Below are 20,427 nucleotides of genomic sequence, written 5' to 3' on the forward strand. Positions count from 1 at the left end.
GTGTTTAACTTTGAAAATGTGGGCGCAATTTTAATTGTCAAAAACTCCAGCGAACCATTAGTTCATTTTGCTCAAATAGAAATAGAGGCCTGCATCTAATTCTGGTCCTCCTTCCAATAAAGGCCTGGAGCTTGATGAGCTTGAGTCAAATACAGGCCCGGGCCTGTATTAGAGGATTTACGGTATATATATATATATATATATATATATTTTTTTTTTTACGTATATATATGTGTATATAAATATATATATATATATATATATATACACACACACATATATATACATATATGTATATATATGTATATGTGTGTATATATAAATGTGTGTATATATACATATATATATATATACACATATATATATATATATATATATACACAAATATATATACGTAAAAAAAAATATATATATATGTATGTTTGTGTTATATGACTAGATGCAATTTGCTGGGTTCCTTATACAGGACACATTATTTCTGACTGGCTTAATGAACTGTGAATTGTAATGTTTATTATGTGAAGTGCCTTGAGACGACTCTTGTCGCGATTTGGCGCTTTATAAATAAACTTAAATTGAATTGAAAACTTGAAAATATGTAAACCACACAATGAGTGGGGAAAACAAGTGTTTGGGATTCATATGGTCTGCACCTGTCGATGAGAACTCTGATGTTCTGGTGCAGATGGCTTCCTCAGGTGTCCATGTTTCTCCTGCTTGCAGACGAATGATGGCGTACGACAGGCGCCTGGAGCCTTGTGTGGGTGAGCGAGTGCCCTATGTCATTGTGTATGGGATGCCGGGCGTGCCCCTCATTCAGCTGGTCCGGAGACCCACGGAGGTTCTGCAGGACCCCAGCTTGCGCCTCAACGCCACCTACTACATCACCAAACAGATCCTGCCACCGCTGGCCCGCATGTTCCAACTAATTGGAGTAGACGTGTTCAGTTGGTACCAGGAGCTGCCCAGGGTGAGTCGAGCCTTTTTCTAAAAGCACCACCCAGCCTAAAAAGGCTCAGTATAGCCTGGGTTAACTCGGCTCACCTCAGTGTAGTTGTGTTTCACTGCCAGCTCTGTGTCGGAAAGTGGGTGTGCCCCTCACAGCACCACTCGCTGGGGTGGGGGGTCTTATGAGGTGATCTTTGTGCTACACATTAACACATCTCAGCACAAAAGAGTTGTTGAGTATTTTACTCAGTTTTATGGCTTTTTGTCAGACTCTGAACCAGGAAACGCCTGCAGGCAGCAGCCAGAACGCTCTGGAGCAAACACTGGTTCTGCCCCCAGCCAATCAGTGGCCGACAGTTGTGATGCCGTTCAGCGCCTTTGGAACCTCAAGAAAGCACTGAAAAGTAGAGGGAAAGTAGCGTAAAAACCAAACCATTTCTAGCTGTAATAATAATATTAATAATAATAATAATAATATAAGTTAAAACCAGTTCCAAGCCTAACTGCACCAGTACCCCCTGGCCTTGCCAAAGCTACACATTTTCCTCTCTGCATCCTGTCAGTTCTATATGAAGCCCAAATCTAGATACACACACAGATCTAGATACACACACACACAGATCTAGATACACACACACAGAGATCTAGATAGTTGCATACAGATCTAGATACACACACACAGAGATCTAGATACACACACACAGAGATCTAGATATACACACACACACTCACAGATCTAGATACGCACACACAGATCTAGATATACACACACACAGATCTAGATACGCACACACAGATCTAGATACACACACACACACAGATCTAGATAGTTGCACACAGAGATCTAGATAGTTGCATACAGATCTAGATACACACACAGATCTAGATACACACACACAGAGATCTAGATAGTTGCATACAGATCTAGATATACACACACACACAGATCTAGATACGCACACACAGATCTAGATACACACACACACACAGATCTAGATAGTTGCACACAGATCTAGCGATACACACACATACTCACAGATCTAGATATACACACACACAGATCTAGATACGCACACACAGATCTAGATACACACACACACACAGATCTAGATAGTTGCACACAGATCTAGCGATACACACACATACTCACAGATCTAGATATACACACACACAGATCTAGATCAGTCAAATCAAACTTTATTTATAAAGCACTTTTCATGCACAGGATGCAACACAAAGTGCTTAACAGATTAAAATGACCCATATAACCCACATTCCCTCCCTTTCCCACACTTAAAACAATTGTGACAGTTTCACCCCCAATCCACAAATCATTCCCAGGCACACACACACACACACACACACACACACACACACACACACACACAGACACATTAAAAGACCACAGTAAACACTAGGCTGAGCTCAGATTGGACAGGTAATGAAAGAAACGCCATCATGGGAGCCATCTGCCTCGACAGCAGCAGATCGACGGCAGCAGACAAGACACCAATCCAGGGCGCCCTGGGAGGGAGGGTGGCAACCCCCACCACTACCTGGGTACTACCCTAGGAGCGCCCCAGCTGCTGCCACCGACCACCAGTCCCGAGGCAGAGGGCTCCACTGAGGAAACACTGGAAGGATTAAAATACGTGACATGTAAAATAACAAGAGCTATTATGGAAAATATGCAAAATGTATGATGTAAAATATCCAATAAAATGTGATTATAGACATAAAACAACATAAATGTAGAACACGAGAATAATTAAAAATAAATAAAGAAGTAAAACAAGCAATGCAATAAATAGTAATCAGTTAAAAGCCGAACTAAATAGGTGGGTCTTGAGCATGATCTTAAAAACATGAACGTTCTCTGCGACCCTGAGATCCTCCGGCAGCCCGATCCAGAGGCGAGGGCTGTAATAACTAAAAGACGCACACAGATCTAGATACACACACACAATCTAGATACACACACACACACACACACACAGATCTAGATACAAACACAACTCTAGATACACACACACACAGATCTAGATACAAACACAACTCTAGATACACAAACACACAAATCTAGATACACACACACACACAGATCAGATAATCTGATCTTTGTGTCCGATCCGCTCCTCATGTGTTAACCTCTTCAACATGTCGATGGCTGTGAACAAAGAGAAACGTGTAAATAACTCTAATAATAATGAAAGAATAAAGTTACGTTCAAATCAAGCACACTATTGTTTTTCTTGTGAAATTCCCAATAAATTTGTGTCACATGACGACCTTCCTATTGAAAAAACAAAAGTTGGATCCAAGATGGCTGACTTCAAAATGACCACCATGGTCACCACCATCTTGAAAAGTTTGCCCCCCACATATAGAGCTCCGGGAGTTAATGTCACTTCTCCCGGCATGCAACAGTTCAAATCGAATCGGCGCCATATTGGCAGGCAGAAGCCCGCAGCTGGACTATTTGTTATTGTCAGAAAACTCAAACGGGAAATATGGTAGATTCCTGTTGTGCCCCAGGATGCAGAACAGACGCGGATGACATAAGGAATGAGCCATCTACAGGATTCCCCAAGATCCGGAGCGCCGCAAACGTTGGATCATTGTAATAAAACGCGCTAGTGACCGGAGTAAAGGTTTTCGCTTATGCAGCGACCGCTTCATATCAGGTACTTAAACCAACGTTTCCTCAACTGTGTGTGGTATTTATTTTAAATGCTTTTATTACGATTCTTAGTGGGCTTCCTAAACTTTTTTTGGCGTGGCTTTTTCTGTCTTATTACTCACAGCAACAAGTAAACGTCACGTAAAACGTTGCCTCGTGAGTTCTGCGTGCTGCCGTTTACGTGTTTTATGATCACAGCAATTAACCGGCTAAGCTGTATTTAATTTTTAAGCAAGGGTTGATCAATTGTCAGATCACACATGAAAAGCACTTTGGATTGCTGTTATCTGTCTCACCGAGACAGATCTCAGACAGATCCTGAGACGCTCCTGCCTGACATATTTATTTTATTCACGGAAAAAATCAGACATGCTGTCTCATCTGCTGCTTTTCTAAACTTGCAAAAAGTAACAAAACCATGTGAAAGCCACTATTTGTGGATTCTCTGAAAGTTTCCATGGAGTGTGTGAGAGCTTCTTTTATCATTGGTCCTATCGTCTAATCTCACAGCTGAAACAAGCATCCTTAATAATCTGTGCACAGGAAGCTTACCGATGCTGTAGTAAAACAAAAGGTATAATAATTTATTATTAATAAAACCTTGTTGCAGCACTAAAGCAGAAAAATTAGATTTTGCATTAAATATGCAAAATATCGTCATATGAATTGTTTTAGAGCCCTTTTATTGGCAGAATCTGATATTAATTTAGTTCTTACAAAAAATGGGTCCCAGCGTGGTTTGTGTGGCGTTGCCATAGTGTGACGTCATAGGCACAGATCCCCTGTCCTCTTGTTTGGAAATGGAAATATGATCACCCTACATTAAACAAACTGTCCACCCGGGCTTTTGCGCTGCACAGAGACGCTTCGCTGCCTACGACTGAACGCCAGTTGAGAGTCAGTCTCATGCAGACTGACCAATGAAGAGAGGGCCTCAAGTTAAGACCCTCTCCTCATTGGTCAGTCCACACGAGGTGGGTCAAAGGTTACTCTGGGCGGGTTACGTGTTGTCAGGCATTCAAGTATTGAGTATATTTACTGCATATTACAGTAAAATATTCTGTATGTGACCACATTATGGTGATCCTTGGGTCGTGATGATGGGGCCCTTGAATATTGTTGCCCAGGGTACAACAAAGTGTTAATCTGGCCCTGGGGAGGAGGCAGCGCTCATTTCTGCCTTCAGTCTGACGGTGCGTGTGCTTATTGAAACTGTGTGTGTGTGTGTGTGTGTGTGTGTGTGTGTGTGTGTGTGTGCGCGCGTGTGTGCGCGTGTGTGCGTGCGCGTGTGCGTGCGCGTGCGTGCGTGCGTGTGGCACAGCTCCATGAGCCGCTCCAGTCACCGCGTCTCGTTATTTGGCGCTATTTAAACCAATGTTATAAAATTACTTCTGCCCAGCAGATGTGCTCACTTGTGCACCCGTGAGCCGTGGTTCCGCTGGAACGCGTCTGACCTCTGACAGACGCACTCTGAACTTCAGATCTTCAGCGCGCCGTTAATAGCCTGACACGTTTAGAATGCTGTCCCACAGTCAGCGTGCTAATCTAATAATAAAATTATGCTAAAATGCTCAGATGGGAATCATTTCGTGATTTATTTTGTTACATAATGTTCTGTGTGTGAGGTTTACAATGTCAGAACACCTGCATGAGACAGGTGTTAATTACAATCTGCCAGAATGACTCGCCACCTTCAGATTCCTCCAACATCGTTAAAAATGATACGGAACATATCGGCGTGCGCAGGCCAGAGCGCTGAAACTCGGTGCATTGTTATTATGAAGCTAGGGCACATGCGGAGGACACACGTGCGCGTGCAAAATATACTTGTTTTCAATTACATTTATTGTGCCCACTAACATTTTCTTAGGCCCGCCCACAAACGAGTTTCTGGCTACGCTAATGGTGACATATGACAGACTTCTCTGACTTCCGCAGCCATTACACTTTTCACCTTGCGTACCCCCTAGAGGCAGCTCGCGCACCCCCAGGGGTGTGCACACCACACTTGGGGAATCCCTGCTGTACAGTCATACACAAACACAGTCACACACTCCCTCCCTCATGCTCACACATGCACATACAACCAAAGACTTACAAAAATGCACACCAGACACCCACTCATGCTCCACATACACACCCTATTCACTCTGGTCCCGGTACTGCTGCACATGGGGTACAACCAGTACCGGTTCCCAGAGTTTGACCCTTTCTGCTGGGGTGCTGATGAGCAGGCTGCCCCGCCCAATGCTGAGCACAGCAACCCACCACCCCAGAACCCAACCAGACGGCCGGATCTCCCTCCTAGCCTCCAGCCCCAGGAAGCCAAGCAACAACAGAGGTGTGCTAAGACCCCTAGTCTCCCTCTGCCTGCTTCAATAGTGTTGGTGCGTGTTGATGAGGTGTATTCCATGGTTGTGGTGAGCGGGCAGTGCGGGCATCGTCTGGCCTACGCCAGCTGATGCCACCACCCCACCCCTCTTCCCCCCAGAGCCCTCTGTGTCTAAGTGCAGTTTAAAATTGGAAGTGGGCACCGGCACCTGGGATGAGGCTGAAAGATCCCCCTGCCAAATGCTGTTGAATGTGCTCACTCCCAAGGCCCTAAGTGTGTGTTTGCGTGGAATGTCGTTGGTGGAAGTGTTTAATAAGCAAATAAAATTGGGGGCAGGTTGCCACAAGAATGTGGAAATAGGGTCCATACCTGCACTCCCTGACTTGTCCACCCCGCAAAGTCCTATGTGCATGTTAGTGTGATGATGTGAGGGAGCAGGAGGAGAAAAATGTGTGGGGATGGGGAGGAATGGCTGGTTGGGCTTAGCCCTCCAGGGAGCCAGCTCCCCCACTGGCCCCAATAGGCACCTCCGTTGCCAAAAGGCCACCCAGGGCATGGAGACCCCAGTCCATCTTGCCAGGGCCCGAAGCAGCAGCATTGCAGAGCCTCACGGAGTCTGAGGGCACCAAACCAGCCCCACCCCAGCAGAATATCTAGCCCCATCCCTGCATTTGCACAACTTCCAGAATATATGACATAGGACATCCAGGTAAGGTTGGATCCTCCCCCTCCTGGACCTCCCCCTCCCCTGTGATGGGACAGCAGAGGAGCCAAGGTCTACCTGAGCCCGAGCCAGGCACTGCCGCATGTTCCTGTCTTCCCGGCAGCATACATGTCAGGACCCGTCCCCCAAGGCCCCGCCCAGATCCCCACACGGGGCCGGCCACCCCCCACACCCCGAGCCCCCAGGCCTCCACCCAGACCCACTCAGGGGCAATGCAGTCTCCAGGCAGCAGGTCCAGTTTTAAAATGCACGACCATGACTCTAGACCTCACCTGGTTCAGTTGGTTGCTGGTTCCCACAGATTCTGCTGTTTCCTTGGGCAACAAGTCAACCGCCTAGCCTGTGTGAATGTTGGTCAGACGGACCTCCATCAGATAGCTCCATCACAGGGTGGTCCTAGGTGGGCCATTTTAGGTCTAATTTGATCCGTTATTATTCACTCATGAACATTTTTAACATTAGCCTCAGCACTGGAGTGTTCCCTAAGGTTTTTAAAGATGCGGTTGTTCAGCCGATATTGAAAAAACCTGGTTTGGATCCCTCCACTTATGAGAACTTTCGCCCGATATCGAAAGTCCCGTTTCTCTCGAAGGTCCTTGAGAAAATTGTGCATGGCCAGATCTCTGCCCATATGAATAGCAACTCGTTGCTGGATGTATTTCAGTCAGCTTTTAGACCAAACCATAGCACAGAGTCTGCTTTGATTAGGGTGCTAAATGACATTCTGGTGGCATCTGACTCTGGGTCTAGGGTACTGCTGCTCCAGCTGGACCTTTCAGCGGCTTTTGATACGGTCGATCACCAAATTTTACTGAATCGGCTTGGGTCTTGGGTTGGGGTGACGGGGGTGGCGCTTAAATGGTTCCGCTCCTACCTATCAAACCGAACCATCTCTGTACAGATTGGTGACTGTGCATCCTCCAGTCTTCCACTGCCTTGGGGGGTGCCGCAAGGTTCCGTTCTTGGGCCATTGCTGTTTTCAATCTACCTTCTGCCTCTGGGCAATATCCTGAATCAGCATGGCCTGAGCTACCACATCTACGCAGATGACTGTCAGCTATACGTGGAAATGGACGAGAAAAATGCGGGCTCGAAATTGGCTGCATGTATGGATGACGTGAAGGGCTGGCTGGCATCCAACTTCTTAAAACTGAATGAAAAGAAGTTTGAGTTTATTGTTTTTGACCCCCGCAACCACCATGGCTCTCACCCTGTTTGTGACCTTTTAACCCTTAACCCCAAACAGTGTGTGACGAGTCTCGGGGTCAAGCTGGATGCTGGACTCACAATGGCCCCACAGATAAACTCTGTAGTGAGGTCGTGTTTTTATCAGCTTCGCCGCCTTACTCACCTCAGACGAATCCTGAAACGGAGGCATTTGGAGTCAGTCATTCATGCATTCATTACCTCTCGCCTGGACTATGCAAACGCCCTCCTCATTGGTGTTCCGGACTCTGCCCTGAATCGGCTGCAGGTTGTTCAGAATGCTGCTGCCAGGTTCTTGACGGGTACACACCGACGTAGCCACATTACACCTGTCCTGGAACATCTTCACTGGCTCCCTGTCATTTTCAGAGTGCAGTTTAAGTTACTGACTTTTGTTTTTAAAGCGCTCAGTGACCTGGCACCTTCCTACCTCTCTGCCCTTCTCACTCCATATGTGCCCACCCGCTCGTTGAGGTCGGCTGACCTATTGCTGCTGCACACGCCGCGGATGAGGCTCAAATCGCGGGGTGAACGAGCATTTGTCCATGCTGCCCCAAAGCTATGGAACTCATTGCCCATTGGAGTTCGGCAGGCTCCATCTCTGGCGGTTTTTAAATCTCGTTTAAAGACCCACTTTTACACTTTGGCTTTTAGACAGTGACTCGTTTTAGTGTTTTATTGTGTCATTGTTTTAATGTGTTCTTATTATTCATGTTTTCTCTGCTTTTAATTGAGATTTTATCCTTAGTTTTAGCTCCTTGTAATGGGTGTGTTTTGTTTTAGCCTGTGCAGCACTTTGGGCAGCTCCCATGCTGCATTTTAAATGTGCTATATAAATAAACTATGCTATGTTATTGTTATTAAACACAAATATATCATTACTATTATTATAATGACTGTTGTGACAGTGCTGTTATTATGCCCTCTCTATCTGCAGGTCCAGAAGTCCTGCACCTCTGCTGCAGGTGTGAGGGAACCCTCTGAGAGAAAGGGAACCATTTCCCAGTATTTCACCACACTTCACTGCCCCGTGTGTGACCAGCTGACCCAGCTGGGGGTGTGTGCCCGGTGCCGTGCTGAGCCCCAGAGGGTGGTTGTCACTCTTCACCAAGACATGAGGCAGTGGGAGAGCCAGCAGGAGCAGTTGCTGAAGGTCAGTTCACCTCTCAGGTCCTCAGAAAGAAGGTCTCCAGTGGTGCTTACACATGAGCGTCGGTACGGTGGAGTTTTGGTGGGGCTGGTGTTAGTTTGGTCCCTTAACGGGCGGTGTAGTGTTCACATATAAATCTGAGGGACTTCTCGGGAATAAGGAAATCCCCGAGCCTGTGGGCGGAGTTTAATACGCTCAGGTAAACAATATAAGGTAAACAAAGGCGGACATGAGCTGTGTTGCTTTTGGAGACTGAACCACATTATTTTATTAATTTGCTGTGTGTGTGTCCTCATGATTTTGTGCCACACACACACACACACGCACACACACACACACACGTTTACTCAACAGCATTCAGCATGAAAATGAATCGTGCATGTGGGAACCCCCGCTGGCTCATTCTACTCGCAGATCAGAGGCGGTAGGCGTAATTTCAGCTGGCCAATCAGTCCGTAGTGTCGCCTCGGTCCCCGTCTGATCGCTGAGGAGAAGGTCTGAAAAAAAAGAGTCGCCTCGGAACCGAAAACGCCAACCAGACCTGTGTGTGAGACCATTCCAGTCCCGGAAGGAACCGAATCGACGCTAATGAGTAAGCGCCACAAACCCACCAGGACCACCCAGTCAGAACACACTGCAGCATTCTGTGTGTGTAGCTAGCATTAGCCTGAGTTTAGCTAGTGTTAATAAAAGAGTGGAATCCTACAAATACCTGTGTCCACCTGAACAACAAACTGGACCGGTCTCACAACACAGACACACCGTACAGGAAGGGCCAGAGCAGGAGGAGACTGCAGTCCTCTGGAGTGAAGGGGATACGTCTGAAGACCTCCTGATTGAGGTGGCGTCTGTAATCCTGTACGGTGTGGTCTGTTGGAACAGCAGCATCACAGAGAGACAAAGGAAGAAACTGGACAGGTTGATAAAGAAGTCCAGCTCTGCTCTGGATGTGAGGTGGGGGTCCAGAGGGTTCTGGTAAAACTCAGGTCCATGCTGGACGGTGAGTCCCACCCCCTGCAGGACGCCTCGTCTGCTCTGGAGAGCAGCTTCAGCGACTGGCTGATCCGTCCTCGCTGCTGCTTTTCCAGCAGGACCGCTCAGCCTGAAGCTGCTCTGTACGGCGCGGTCCGGTCTGAGTTTTGTTCCCATGACAGAAAGTGGGTACGCCCCTCATAGGTGCGTTTCCCAGCTGAGTCGTGTTTCTGTGGAGCATACAGGTTATACCGTCGACTGCTCACCTCACGTTTAGTCACGAGTAGAAATCTGGTGGGTCATCTGTTGTTACGCAACGATTACGTTGCTTTTTACACTCGACGTGTGCTGCTGCTGTCCTGTTCTGTTGAAATGACGCACGCTCCCCACTGAGGGACAAAGGAAGGTATTAAAAACATCAGCGTCGGTAGGAAGGACATGCGTGCGGGTTAGTGGGAGGTGGGTGTGTCTGAACCCCGCTGAGCACTGGCCCCGCCCCTCCGTGACGTGCTGCTGTTTTGACCCGTTTGGTTTTGTGTTCAGATCTGCAGGAACTGCAGCGGATGTGTGGAGCGCCAGGTCCCCTGCACGTCCCTGGACTGTCCCGTCCTCTACAAGCTGTCCCGGGTCACTAGACAGCTCAACAAGGCCCCCTACCTTCGACAGCTGCTGGAGCAGTTCTGATTGGCTCCTGCGTTCCAGTTGGTTTACAAGGACGACCACTGAACGTTAGGTTAACGGCGTTACTGCACCGATGTTCTGACCCAACAGGGACCAGAACCCCGTTTACTTTCCGTTCTGGGACCTCTGATGTCTTTGTGCACATTCATGAGTTTTTACTGATAAACAGCAGGAACCAGGACGTGTCTGTAAAACAAAACACACACACTACTCTTCACGGTTTTTAATGAGGTGGCTGTGGGCGGAGCTCTCACGTGTAATAAACTCTTGTGGTGATGAACCGTCTCAGTGATGAGTGACTAGAATTATAGACAACTGCAACAATAAATAGATCAGTCACTCGGCAGATCGATGAGTAAATCCATCTCACACAGGTAGGTGTGCTCTCTGTGACCACACAAGCAGAACCTCACCTGCCTGACCAGCTGATGACGGACACCCTGAACACCAGTTCACCGGGTTTTTAATCTTTTTTCTGTCTCCTAAGAGCAGCCAGAGCTTTGCGTCTGCGCGAATCCTCGAGTGGAGACGCCGGCTCTCCAGCGGCCTCCACCAGCAGACCGGAGGTGGCAGGAGAGCCCGGTACACTGCCGGTGTCCACAGATGGCACCTTTTGGGTTGAATCAGCAATTAATTTCAATCACCTCAAAATCTACATCGCTCCACTGATCAGCCTAGTTCAGCTCCTCTTCCTCGTCCCCTCCCGAGTACAGCAGCGCCTGCCTGTACTCGCCATCGCCATCGTCAGCGTCTGCCCGCTTCGAGCCCTGGCTGCCAGGTGCTGAGGCCAGCTTGTACATGACAGGAAAGAGGATGGAGGTAAAGGTGGCTGTGATGAGGGACAGGTACATCAGCAGGGGCTGATGAGGGAACTTCCCCAGCAGGAAGCCTACGATTGCAGGGAGCACCATCTCGCCCAGAGCTGCACCCACCACGAAGACTGCAGCCGTGTGGGCAGTGACCGTGGTGTACTGCTCCAGCCAGGAGATGCCACTGGGGAAGGTGGTGGCCATGGACGCCCCGTACAGGCTGGTGCAAACCCACAGAGACACATTCTGGCTGCTGAAGAGGCAGAGGAGGAGAGAGGAAACCGTGGAGCCGACCAGGCAGAGGAGGATCAGGGCGCCGGGGCGCAAACAGGCCGCAAAGAAAATGGCTAAACCTCGGGCAGCAGCAAACACACCCCAGAACGCAGAGTTTAGTCCTGCCGCCTCGGCCTGAGACATCCCAGCATAGTCCGTAGCAAACGTGAAGATGAAGGAGCCGTAGGCCACCTCGGCCCCGACGTAGGCGAAGAAGAAGAGGAAGAGGAGGGCGACGAGAGCTACGTGGTGTCTGGCCACCAGCGGCCTTCCTGGTGATGTACGCGGTTTGTCCAGTGGCGAGGTGCTGCGGGAGTGCAGGACGAAGAAAAACAAGGAGAAGAGGAAGACGAAGGAGCTGATCACAACGTAGGCCCACATGGACTCGGTCACGGTGAAGGTGCTGGAGGAGTGGCTGGTGTTGGGGTGCACGGAGTGGGTCGAGTTTCCGTGGTGACCAAACAGCATCTTGGCTATGATGGGTGACGCGAAGGCCCCGGCAGCATAGCTGAAGTGAAGCGCCTGCATGTGGGGTCCCGAGTGCTCCCCCCAGGTGTTTAGGATGAGCACGTTACCACCTGAGGAATAGCACAGACACGTGTTAGCAACCAGGTCTAAAGCCAGCAGCAGCACAGAGCAGGAACGTGGTTCAATCCGAGGGTCGGGGGCCTGGTTTAGAAAGCTGGCTAGGGTCGGTGGTCTGAAAACCGCCTCTGACACGCCACACAAACGCTGGGCCTGACGCAAGAACATCACGGAGACGGGAACCAGCGCCGCGCCGACGTCGCGCCAGAGGCTCCACTCTGTCTGTTGCCATGGTTACCTGTGAAAACCACCAATATGCAGGTTTACTTACGTGAGCTAAATTCAAAAACCTTTTTGCTGAGCCTGAGCAGGTCTGAAGAAAAGGCTCCAGCGCAACGGCGCTCTGAAGCTGTAGCGGGTAAACATGGCGGCTCAGTTCTACGCCGCTAAAAGGATCGGTCGTAACATCTGGCTTCATCTCACCAAAGATGGCTGCAACTCCCGAATAGTCTAAAGGTCTGGGTTGGACCAATCAGAGACCAGGAAAAATGTAGGAGGCGTTATCAAGGTCCTCCGCACCACTTCCTTCCTTAAAGAGCAAGTCACCCCGTACAAGAAACTTACTCCACTCCCACTTCATGTTTGAAAAATGCAACAAATGCTGTTGCTTGGCAGACCGGGAGGGCGGAGCCGCTAACAAATACACACACACAGGCTCACAATGGCATTGTGACATCATAATGTACCAGATGACATCATAGCATACCTCTTAGCCAATAGCGGTGGCGGATTTAAATTCAAATACAGTGCAGAGTTTTTACCTGACGATGACACAACACTGACAGTTTTAGGCAGAATATTTAAATTTTAACCAAGATGCACTGAAATGCCAAATTATTGACTACACGTGTCTGCAGCACGATTAGACACTCCTTTACATAGTTTATCAGCAAAAAAAATGTGATTTGGGGGTGACTTGCTCTTTAAGAGACTTATAAGGAACCATTTCGCTTCCTATGTAGTCTACATGAGATATAACTGTCATAGTTAATACACGGATATTAATATGAGACAGGACTGATAATAAAATCGTCATTAACTCATCAAGTAGATGCGTTTGGTGCATTTAAGATAAAGCACCTCAGTTATTTTGACTTGATCGGGTCTTATTAGATAAACCTTTGTTCTATGGTTGTAATTACAGTGATCCCTCGCTACTTCGCGGTTCGTTTATCGCGGATTCACGACTTCGGATTTTTTCTTTGGAGCCTTATTCAAGGGAAATTCGCCGATTTGCGGTATTTTTCTATGCGAAATATCAAGAAATTCCTGTTTTTTTTTTCATCAATTTCATCATAAAATGCACTTTTTGTAATAAAACTATAAAAAAACAAGTAAAACTACAGTACAATGTAAAGGGAGGGTTTTAAAAGTCTGAATACTGAATACGTACCTGTTAAATAAATACTGTAAATATGGAGTCCCTACTTCGCGGATTTTCACCTATCGCGGCCAGGTCTGGAACGCATCTACCGCGATAAACGAGGGATCACTGTACTGTATGTGTAAAATAAGAATTGTATGGAAAGAATAATTCTCTTATTAAGGTTAAGAGTTCTGTCTCCTCCTGGAGACGTAACGCAGCAGAGATAGGAGGCAGGAGGAGCGTTGTCATGGCGATGGTGAGTATGGAGAGCTACTGTTCCTCAGGCAAATGAAGAAGGCTGGACGGTGTGATGCCCGATGACCTTTGGCATGTGCGATGGGACGGTCCTAGTTTCTGCTGAGGGGTGGCTTATGGTTCCTTGGTCCCTACAACCAGGAATAAGAACCGGGTCCCGGGTTGGGGTGGAGGAGGACGATCAGTGGAACAATAAGCAAAGTTTGTTTTATCGTTTTACTCGTACCTGCAAACTTGGAAGGTGTGAAATCTAAAACGATGACATCAGTAATGCTTGCACATTCACCAGCGTTTGCCGTGCTCACAGATGTACGCTAGCCTGTGCGGAGCTGCTGAAGGCGCTGTGACCCGGAGGTTCTGAACTCTTTTCTTGTAACGATCTTCCAGGACCTTTTCAGCTGCGAGTCAAGTTTAACAACCAGGGCTGGGCGATATACCAATACTCCATCAGGATACATGATATGGTACCAATACCGTTACATCAGTGCTTCGTTTGTAAATCAAATGTTGCCGGAACGCAAACACTGACGTCAAACCGAAGTTCACTAAAGCGCAGCAGACACCCACCACCCCAAAGCGGCTACAGCACCAACGCACCTTTGACCCCAGAGGTAAAATGGACCTAGACTGACCAGGAAAGGTGGAGCGAAACAGGAGAGATTGAAAAAGAAGAAAGCTCTGGCCACAGATGCATGTCCAGGCTGGCCTGCATGTGGTCATGTTGGGAGAACCGGTTTACGGTGGAGTTTTTGGGCCGGTTTAATGGAGCTCGAGTTACGAGAGTAAAATTTGAACCTGTGTCAAGAAGTGCGTTGCAGGATAGATTCTGGGTCAGTCTGACCGACACCAGCGATTTACCAGCGTTCTCCTGGGGCACTAGGTGTCCCCAGAACATTTTGGCGGACTCGACGACAGGGTGGGCCGATATTTCGTCCGTTGCGGATGAACCGGTCTCCAGTGTAGCAGGAACAGGTGTTTCTGTTTCCTGAAGGAGAAAATCACGAGGATTCTCTTCTGTTTGCAGAATTTGTTCTGAAAGCAGATCAGCAGCAGAAAGATTTCATTCTTGTACATCATCAGGATGTTGTTCGGAGCGGAACGCTGCCGCTGCATGTCAGCTTCCCTTTCCTCTGCCATTCCAGTGAGGAAAGAAGCGCACAGTTGTGCTGGTATGACATTGTGATGATGCACTAGAAACCTTATTTTGAGGAATAAAAAATCAGAAAGAAAAGCTTTTTGAGCTTTTTGAGCCGGATGAAAACCTGCCAGTAGAGGGCAGCACCGGGCTAAAGGAACATGATTAATGGAGGCGTGGCACGGTTGCGTCACTCCCCTTAATCAGATCCACGGGCGAACTGAGCCATTTCAGCTGAGCTCTGGTTTTTGGCTAAAACACGACGGTTTTAAGACAAAATGTTTACCCAAAGGGATTTTACGGGAGACGCAGGCGTCTGCGGCGGGTTTTCCCGCTCGGTTCTGACGTATCAGATCCCATCTCCCGCGTGACGAAGCTACGTAGCTCGTCGGCAAGGCCTAGATTTGAACTGAATCAGGACTTGATGGGTATTTAGTTTACGTCCAGTGGAGACGACCTCTTCGACTGCAACGGACCTGTGCACTGGTTCTCGTCGTCTTAGGCCGGGATTAGCGTTTATTATGCGGTGTTCAGACGCAAACGCTAACCGCTATTGTGGCTTCGGACGGTAGCAGGCTGTGCTAGTCAATAAGCTAAGCGGGTGAAAGTGCACGCATTCAGTGATGTGTCGAGTTTGATCACTATCACTCTTCAGACCACAGTCTGGTTGTTCCGAAAGCTCGGAACAGTCCGGGTAGTTTACCGGAAAAGGTGCTACTCAACAGCTGATCAGACTGTCTAGCGATTAGCTTTGCGCTAACGTGAAGAGAGGGAACAAGGTAACGAATAACACACAAACATACAAGTAAACACACATTCACTTACTTTTAGCAATTAGAATGCGATTTGAAACGCTTCTTACAGACTCGGCTGATTTTTACTGTGTTTCGGACTACCGGAAGTTTATGCCGGAAGCCGGTGTTACAGTAAAAAGCTTCCCTCACAGGCGTTCCGGAGGAAGAATATTAAAGAGACACCGCTCCCCGTTTTACAAATTATTGAAGATAAAACGCAACAACCGGGTGTTTTGATCTGAACAAGACTAAGGCTCGCCATTTTAAGCGCAATGCTGGGCGCGTTGGGGGGGGGGTTGGGGAGGGAGAAACCGCAGCTGTCAGGAACGGATCATGATGGGCTTCCAGGAGCTCCCTAGCTCACCCGTAATTTGAACCCTGCGTATAGCACAAGTGTGTCGCGTGAGTTGCCGGAACGGTCCTTTCAAAATGAGACAGTTCCCGGATCTTGTTCCGGCAAGATCCGGCTCAAATTAAGCCCTGGTTGTATCGATATTAGACTGGTGCAGAGACTGCCAACGCCACCTACTGTCCTCCATTTGCAATTTAACAACTAAGACAAGTTCTCCTCTCCTTTGGTTCGCACACGGATGGTTTAAAGGTTCCTGGTTTCTAGCGGTCTCACCTGTATCCAGGACTCCCATGGTCATCCCGATGCTGGACATGAAGGCAGTCAGAACAGCTGCCTGCCTACAGAAAGGGATGGCGTACATCCCAAGGGATGTGAGCAGCATTGAAAACCCTGCAATGAAAAGAGCAAATGGATTAAAGAACAGAAGCGAGCGGCGGGGTCTGGCTGCTGAGGCGAACAACGGGGTCTCACCCAGAAGGAGGTGGGGGCTCATCCGGTCAAACAGAACGCCTCCTACGAGCGATCCTCCGATGTAGCCGGCAGAGCGGCCAACAAAGATGTAGGAGATGTTGCTGATGTCCTTGTTCACATTCTCCGCCAGATCCTTGAACGTTGGGCCCAGAACGGAGATGCTCATGCCCTGGAGAGAAAGCCCAAAGGGTTACAACTCTTCAGGAGAACGTTTACTCTGCCAGGCATTTGGATTGTGCCAGAATCAGACAGAATACTAGCGTAACGTGTATCTGTGGCTCGGGGGTTAGGGCAGGGCTATTCCAGGAGGGCCGGCGTCCTGCAGGTTTTAGTTTTAACCCTCCAACACACCTGATTTCAATCAGCAGGTGATTAACAGGCTTCTGCAGAGCCTGATGAGCTGCTGCAGGTGATTCAACCTCTGACTAGTGTGTTGGATAAGGTTGGGCATCGAGCATCGATTGGAACCGGTTCCAACTGTTGGTTCTTCCCGGAGTCGTTCAAGGTTTTTTATTTCGATTCCTAGAATGCCGACCGGAAGAGGAACCCGCTTCCGATCTGCGTGAAAAATAAACGTGATCTGCAAATTGTGACCAACGCTTTCCAGAGCTGATCCCACCAGCTGTCTGTGTGCAGCACGAGTCCCCCCCTCCACCCCCCACCCCCACCCAGATATAAACAAACATGTCTGCCGAACTTTTACTCCGTAACGTAAACGTTAACTCCTGCAGCGTAGAGGAAACGTGTTAAATACGTCAACACGGTGGATTTAATAGAAGCTTAAAGAACAAACTCTGGACGGTGTGAGGTGAGTTTGTCTCACTGCAGAAATAACAACACACACGCAGCGTCAGCAGTCAGACGCAGCCACTCACCAACACTCGAGTGTGTGTGTGTGTGTGTGTGTGTGTGTGTGTGTGTGTGTGTGTGTCAGCAGGCTGAACAATAACCTGTAGAATAATTAAAGTCATCATGCTAAAGCAGCTTCTCTGTGGTGGACCACACCCGCTTCTGCCACAATAAATAATAATAATAATGATAATTATAAATAACATTTAAATTTCCTTTCTGAACTGTTTCTGTTGAGTTTTAATGTTTAAACCTGTTAGCTTGTTACTGACAGCAGCTACGTTTAAGCTCCACTTCCTGTTGTGTCTGAGCGCTGCTGCAGCATGGAGGTGTGGTTCTCAGTCATCCTGGACATGATCATCCTGAGAGTTTCAGCTGAAAACAGCTGGACGTTTCTGGATATGTTGAAGACGTTTAGCCTCTCATCCCAGAGGCTGCTTCCAGACTTTGGTTGTGGTCAGAAACAAACACACTGGTTGTGCTGCAAGTCTTTTTCTTTCTCTCCAAAACACGTTTTTGTCTAAATGAAGGTGATGTTGTTGTTCATGGAGTTAAAATTCATGTTGAAGTTAAGATTATTTCATCTAGTAGGACCTGTGGTTAGCTGGCTCATGTAGAACATGTCATGTCTGGAAAGAACCGGAATCGAAACGAGGAATCGGAATCGTTCTAAATCAAACGATGCCCAATGCTAATGATGGAGCAGAGAAACCACTAAAACGTGCTGGATACCGGCCCTCCAGGCCCAGCCCTGAGTTAGGAGTGTGCCCTAGAATTGGTGGGCTGCAGGTTGGAACCCAGTCTCCAGTCTGACTGAACACCAGCAGACCCTTGGAAATGCTGGTGGAACACAAGGAGAACACCCTCTCTGAAGGAGGAACCCCACAGGTATGGTGGGTCTGTGAGTGTCCACCAGCCCTACCCCAGCTAACTCACGTGGTTTACGGGGAAGATGGGGGCAGGACCCCCCCCCCCCCGCTACTCTACATGGACATCAGGGGTGGTGGTCCATTTTCAAGAAAATGGAAGATGTGTTTTGGATACAGGGGGAAGGTGGATCAATGTGATTCTGGTCCTGGCGATGGGTGCTGTTGGGGGCATGTCCAAGCAGTACATATGTGTTGGTGGATCTGGAGAAGTTTGATGAGGACGTCCCCAGATGTGATCCTCCTAGTTTCAATAAACTAGAAGGTGGCTGGGCAGGTTCTCAGCTGAGTGTGAAGCTGCTAGGATGAGGAGCAGAACCTCCCTGCCTCACGTGGAGAAGCAGATCGGGACGTGGATTCCAAACCAGCTCTTGGTTTACTGGTCCTTCTACATTCCCATCCTCACCTATGGTCACGAGCTTTGGATAAGGACGAGAGAACAAGACCATGAATACCAGTGGGGGGGGGGGGGTGGACACACATTCATGAGAGGTCCACATCCAGAAGAACCCGCTATGGTGGTTCAGGCCTTTTGTCAGAATGCCTCTTGGACGCCTCCAAGGGGAGGTGTACCAGGTATGTGCTGCAGGCAGAAGCCCCCCACTGGAGCAGTCAGATCTCCACCTGAACATCTTGCTGCTGGAGATTGCCCTGCAGGTGCTGCTCACCTGCTATGAAGCACTGCTGTTGGTCCTCCATCACCCATCTGCAGGTCTGACGCAGGGAGCAAAGATGCAACACATCATCCTTACCTGCTCAGGTGGATTTCACTTGATCTGACTCCCCTCCCCCCACCTAAAGGTAATGCTTAGCTAGTTTAACCAGGCTAGTAACCGGGTTAGGGTTAGCTAGCTGGAGGTAACAGGTGCACCCACCAGACCCAGGAAGGACCCACACAGCGACAGCGTCAGCACCCAGCGGCCAAACGAGCCTTCTCCGCTCCGTCCACCGACCACTTTCACCCGGTCTGGGCCTCCCGGTGTGGCCGTCCTCTCGGTCGCTTTCAGGGCGCTCCTCAGCTCCAGACCCGCGTCCGTCTTCTTGTCGAACAGGGTGTCTTCTTCTTGGTCTTCCATGCTGGCGAAACGGACATGTTTGTGTTTGACACCGGAGGAAGTCATGCCGGTGTGCTGCCCTCGTATCACACCGGAACCGGCGGGTGTGTTCGGCTCGCGCTGTCCGAGCAGCCGGAACGCCGGGGCTCCAGGAGAGCCTACCGAGGTCAAACGAACAGGCCGGTTTTAGAGAGGGTCATAGTCCGGTACCGGAGGGTGACAGCGGAGATCCGCTGCTGCTACCGCGGGGTTTCCTCGGCTGACACCGACCAATGGCTGACCGCCGAGCGGCTTTATGAAATGCGTGACGTCAGCGAAAGACCCCGCCTTTGTCGCCGTCTGATTGGCTAGAAGGGCTCAGCTAAGCTAAGATTGTTCATTCACGTCGTTTGGAATCGTAGTATGTCCTCCTCGTCTGTGATTGGCTGGAAGAGCTCTTCTACGATTGGACATTTCACGGAACCTCAAACACTGCGGTGAAGCCAGCCTCCACTCGCCGCTTCACGAGAAAGGGAGTGTACCGCCTGCCTAACGACGTGTTTGAGACCAGTTACTGTGTGCAGTTGAATAATGAAAGGTTCATAGGATAATATAATAAAAGAGTTGAAGGTCCATAAGTGTAGTTGTGTGTAAAAGTGTAATTTCCCATTGTTTACGGGGCACATGAATGCATCGCAGTATATTCTTGCCTGAGGTGCTCATGAGATACCGCACCTGGTTCTAAAGGCGCACACGGTAACTGTTTAAGATCCTGGTTTAATTTATTTAAGGTGTAATTAATTACTAAATGGGGTTGGTTTGTTTATTTACTTGTGTTGCTGTACTGAATTTAAGACCTTTAGGCTCTAAAAGAGAACTGTAAAT

General features: G+C 48.6%; 2 protein-coding genes across 3 annotated transcripts in view; one reads left to right on the forward strand and one right to left on the reverse strand.

Moving 5' to 3' along the window:
* Positions 1–10,973, forward strand: part of rev3l (REV3 like, DNA directed polymerase zeta catalytic subunit) — an 85,403-nt gene extending 74,430 nt beyond the window's left edge. For both annotated transcript variants that reach the window (XM_054734054.2, XM_070545516.1), the window contains 3 exons: positions 724–970; positions 8,828–9,043; positions 10,556–10,973. In XM_054734054.2, the coding sequence (XP_054590029.2) occupies positions 724–970; positions 8,828–9,043; positions 10,556–10,696 (604 nt within the window). In that variant the 3' untranslated portion in view covers positions 10,697–10,973. The remainder of the gene's footprint in view (positions 1–723; positions 971–8,827; positions 9,044–10,555) is intronic.
* Positions 10,974–11,137: 164 nt separating this feature from the next.
* mfsd4b (major facilitator superfamily domain containing 4B) lies at positions 11,138–19,819 on the reverse strand. The gene is made up of 4 exons (XM_015975502.3): positions 19,384–19,819; positions 16,734–16,902; positions 16,536–16,652; positions 11,138–12,353 (listed from the first exon to the last, which is right to left on the reverse strand). Exons 1-4 carry the CDS (start codon positions 19,627–19,629, stop codon positions 11,368–11,370), a joined length of 1,518 nt encoding a protein of 505 aa, XP_015830988.3. The 5' UTR covers positions 19,630–19,819; the 3' UTR covers positions 11,138–11,367.
* Positions 19,820–20,427: the final 608 nt, after the last annotated feature.

This window comes from Nothobranchius furzeri, chromosome 2 (assembly GCF_043380555.1).
Source record: "Nothobranchius furzeri strain GRZ-AD chromosome 2, NfurGRZ-RIMD1, whole genome shotgun sequence".
Lineage (NCBI taxonomy): Eukaryota > Metazoa > Chordata > Actinopteri > Cyprinodontiformes > Nothobranchiidae > Nothobranchius > Nothobranchius furzeri.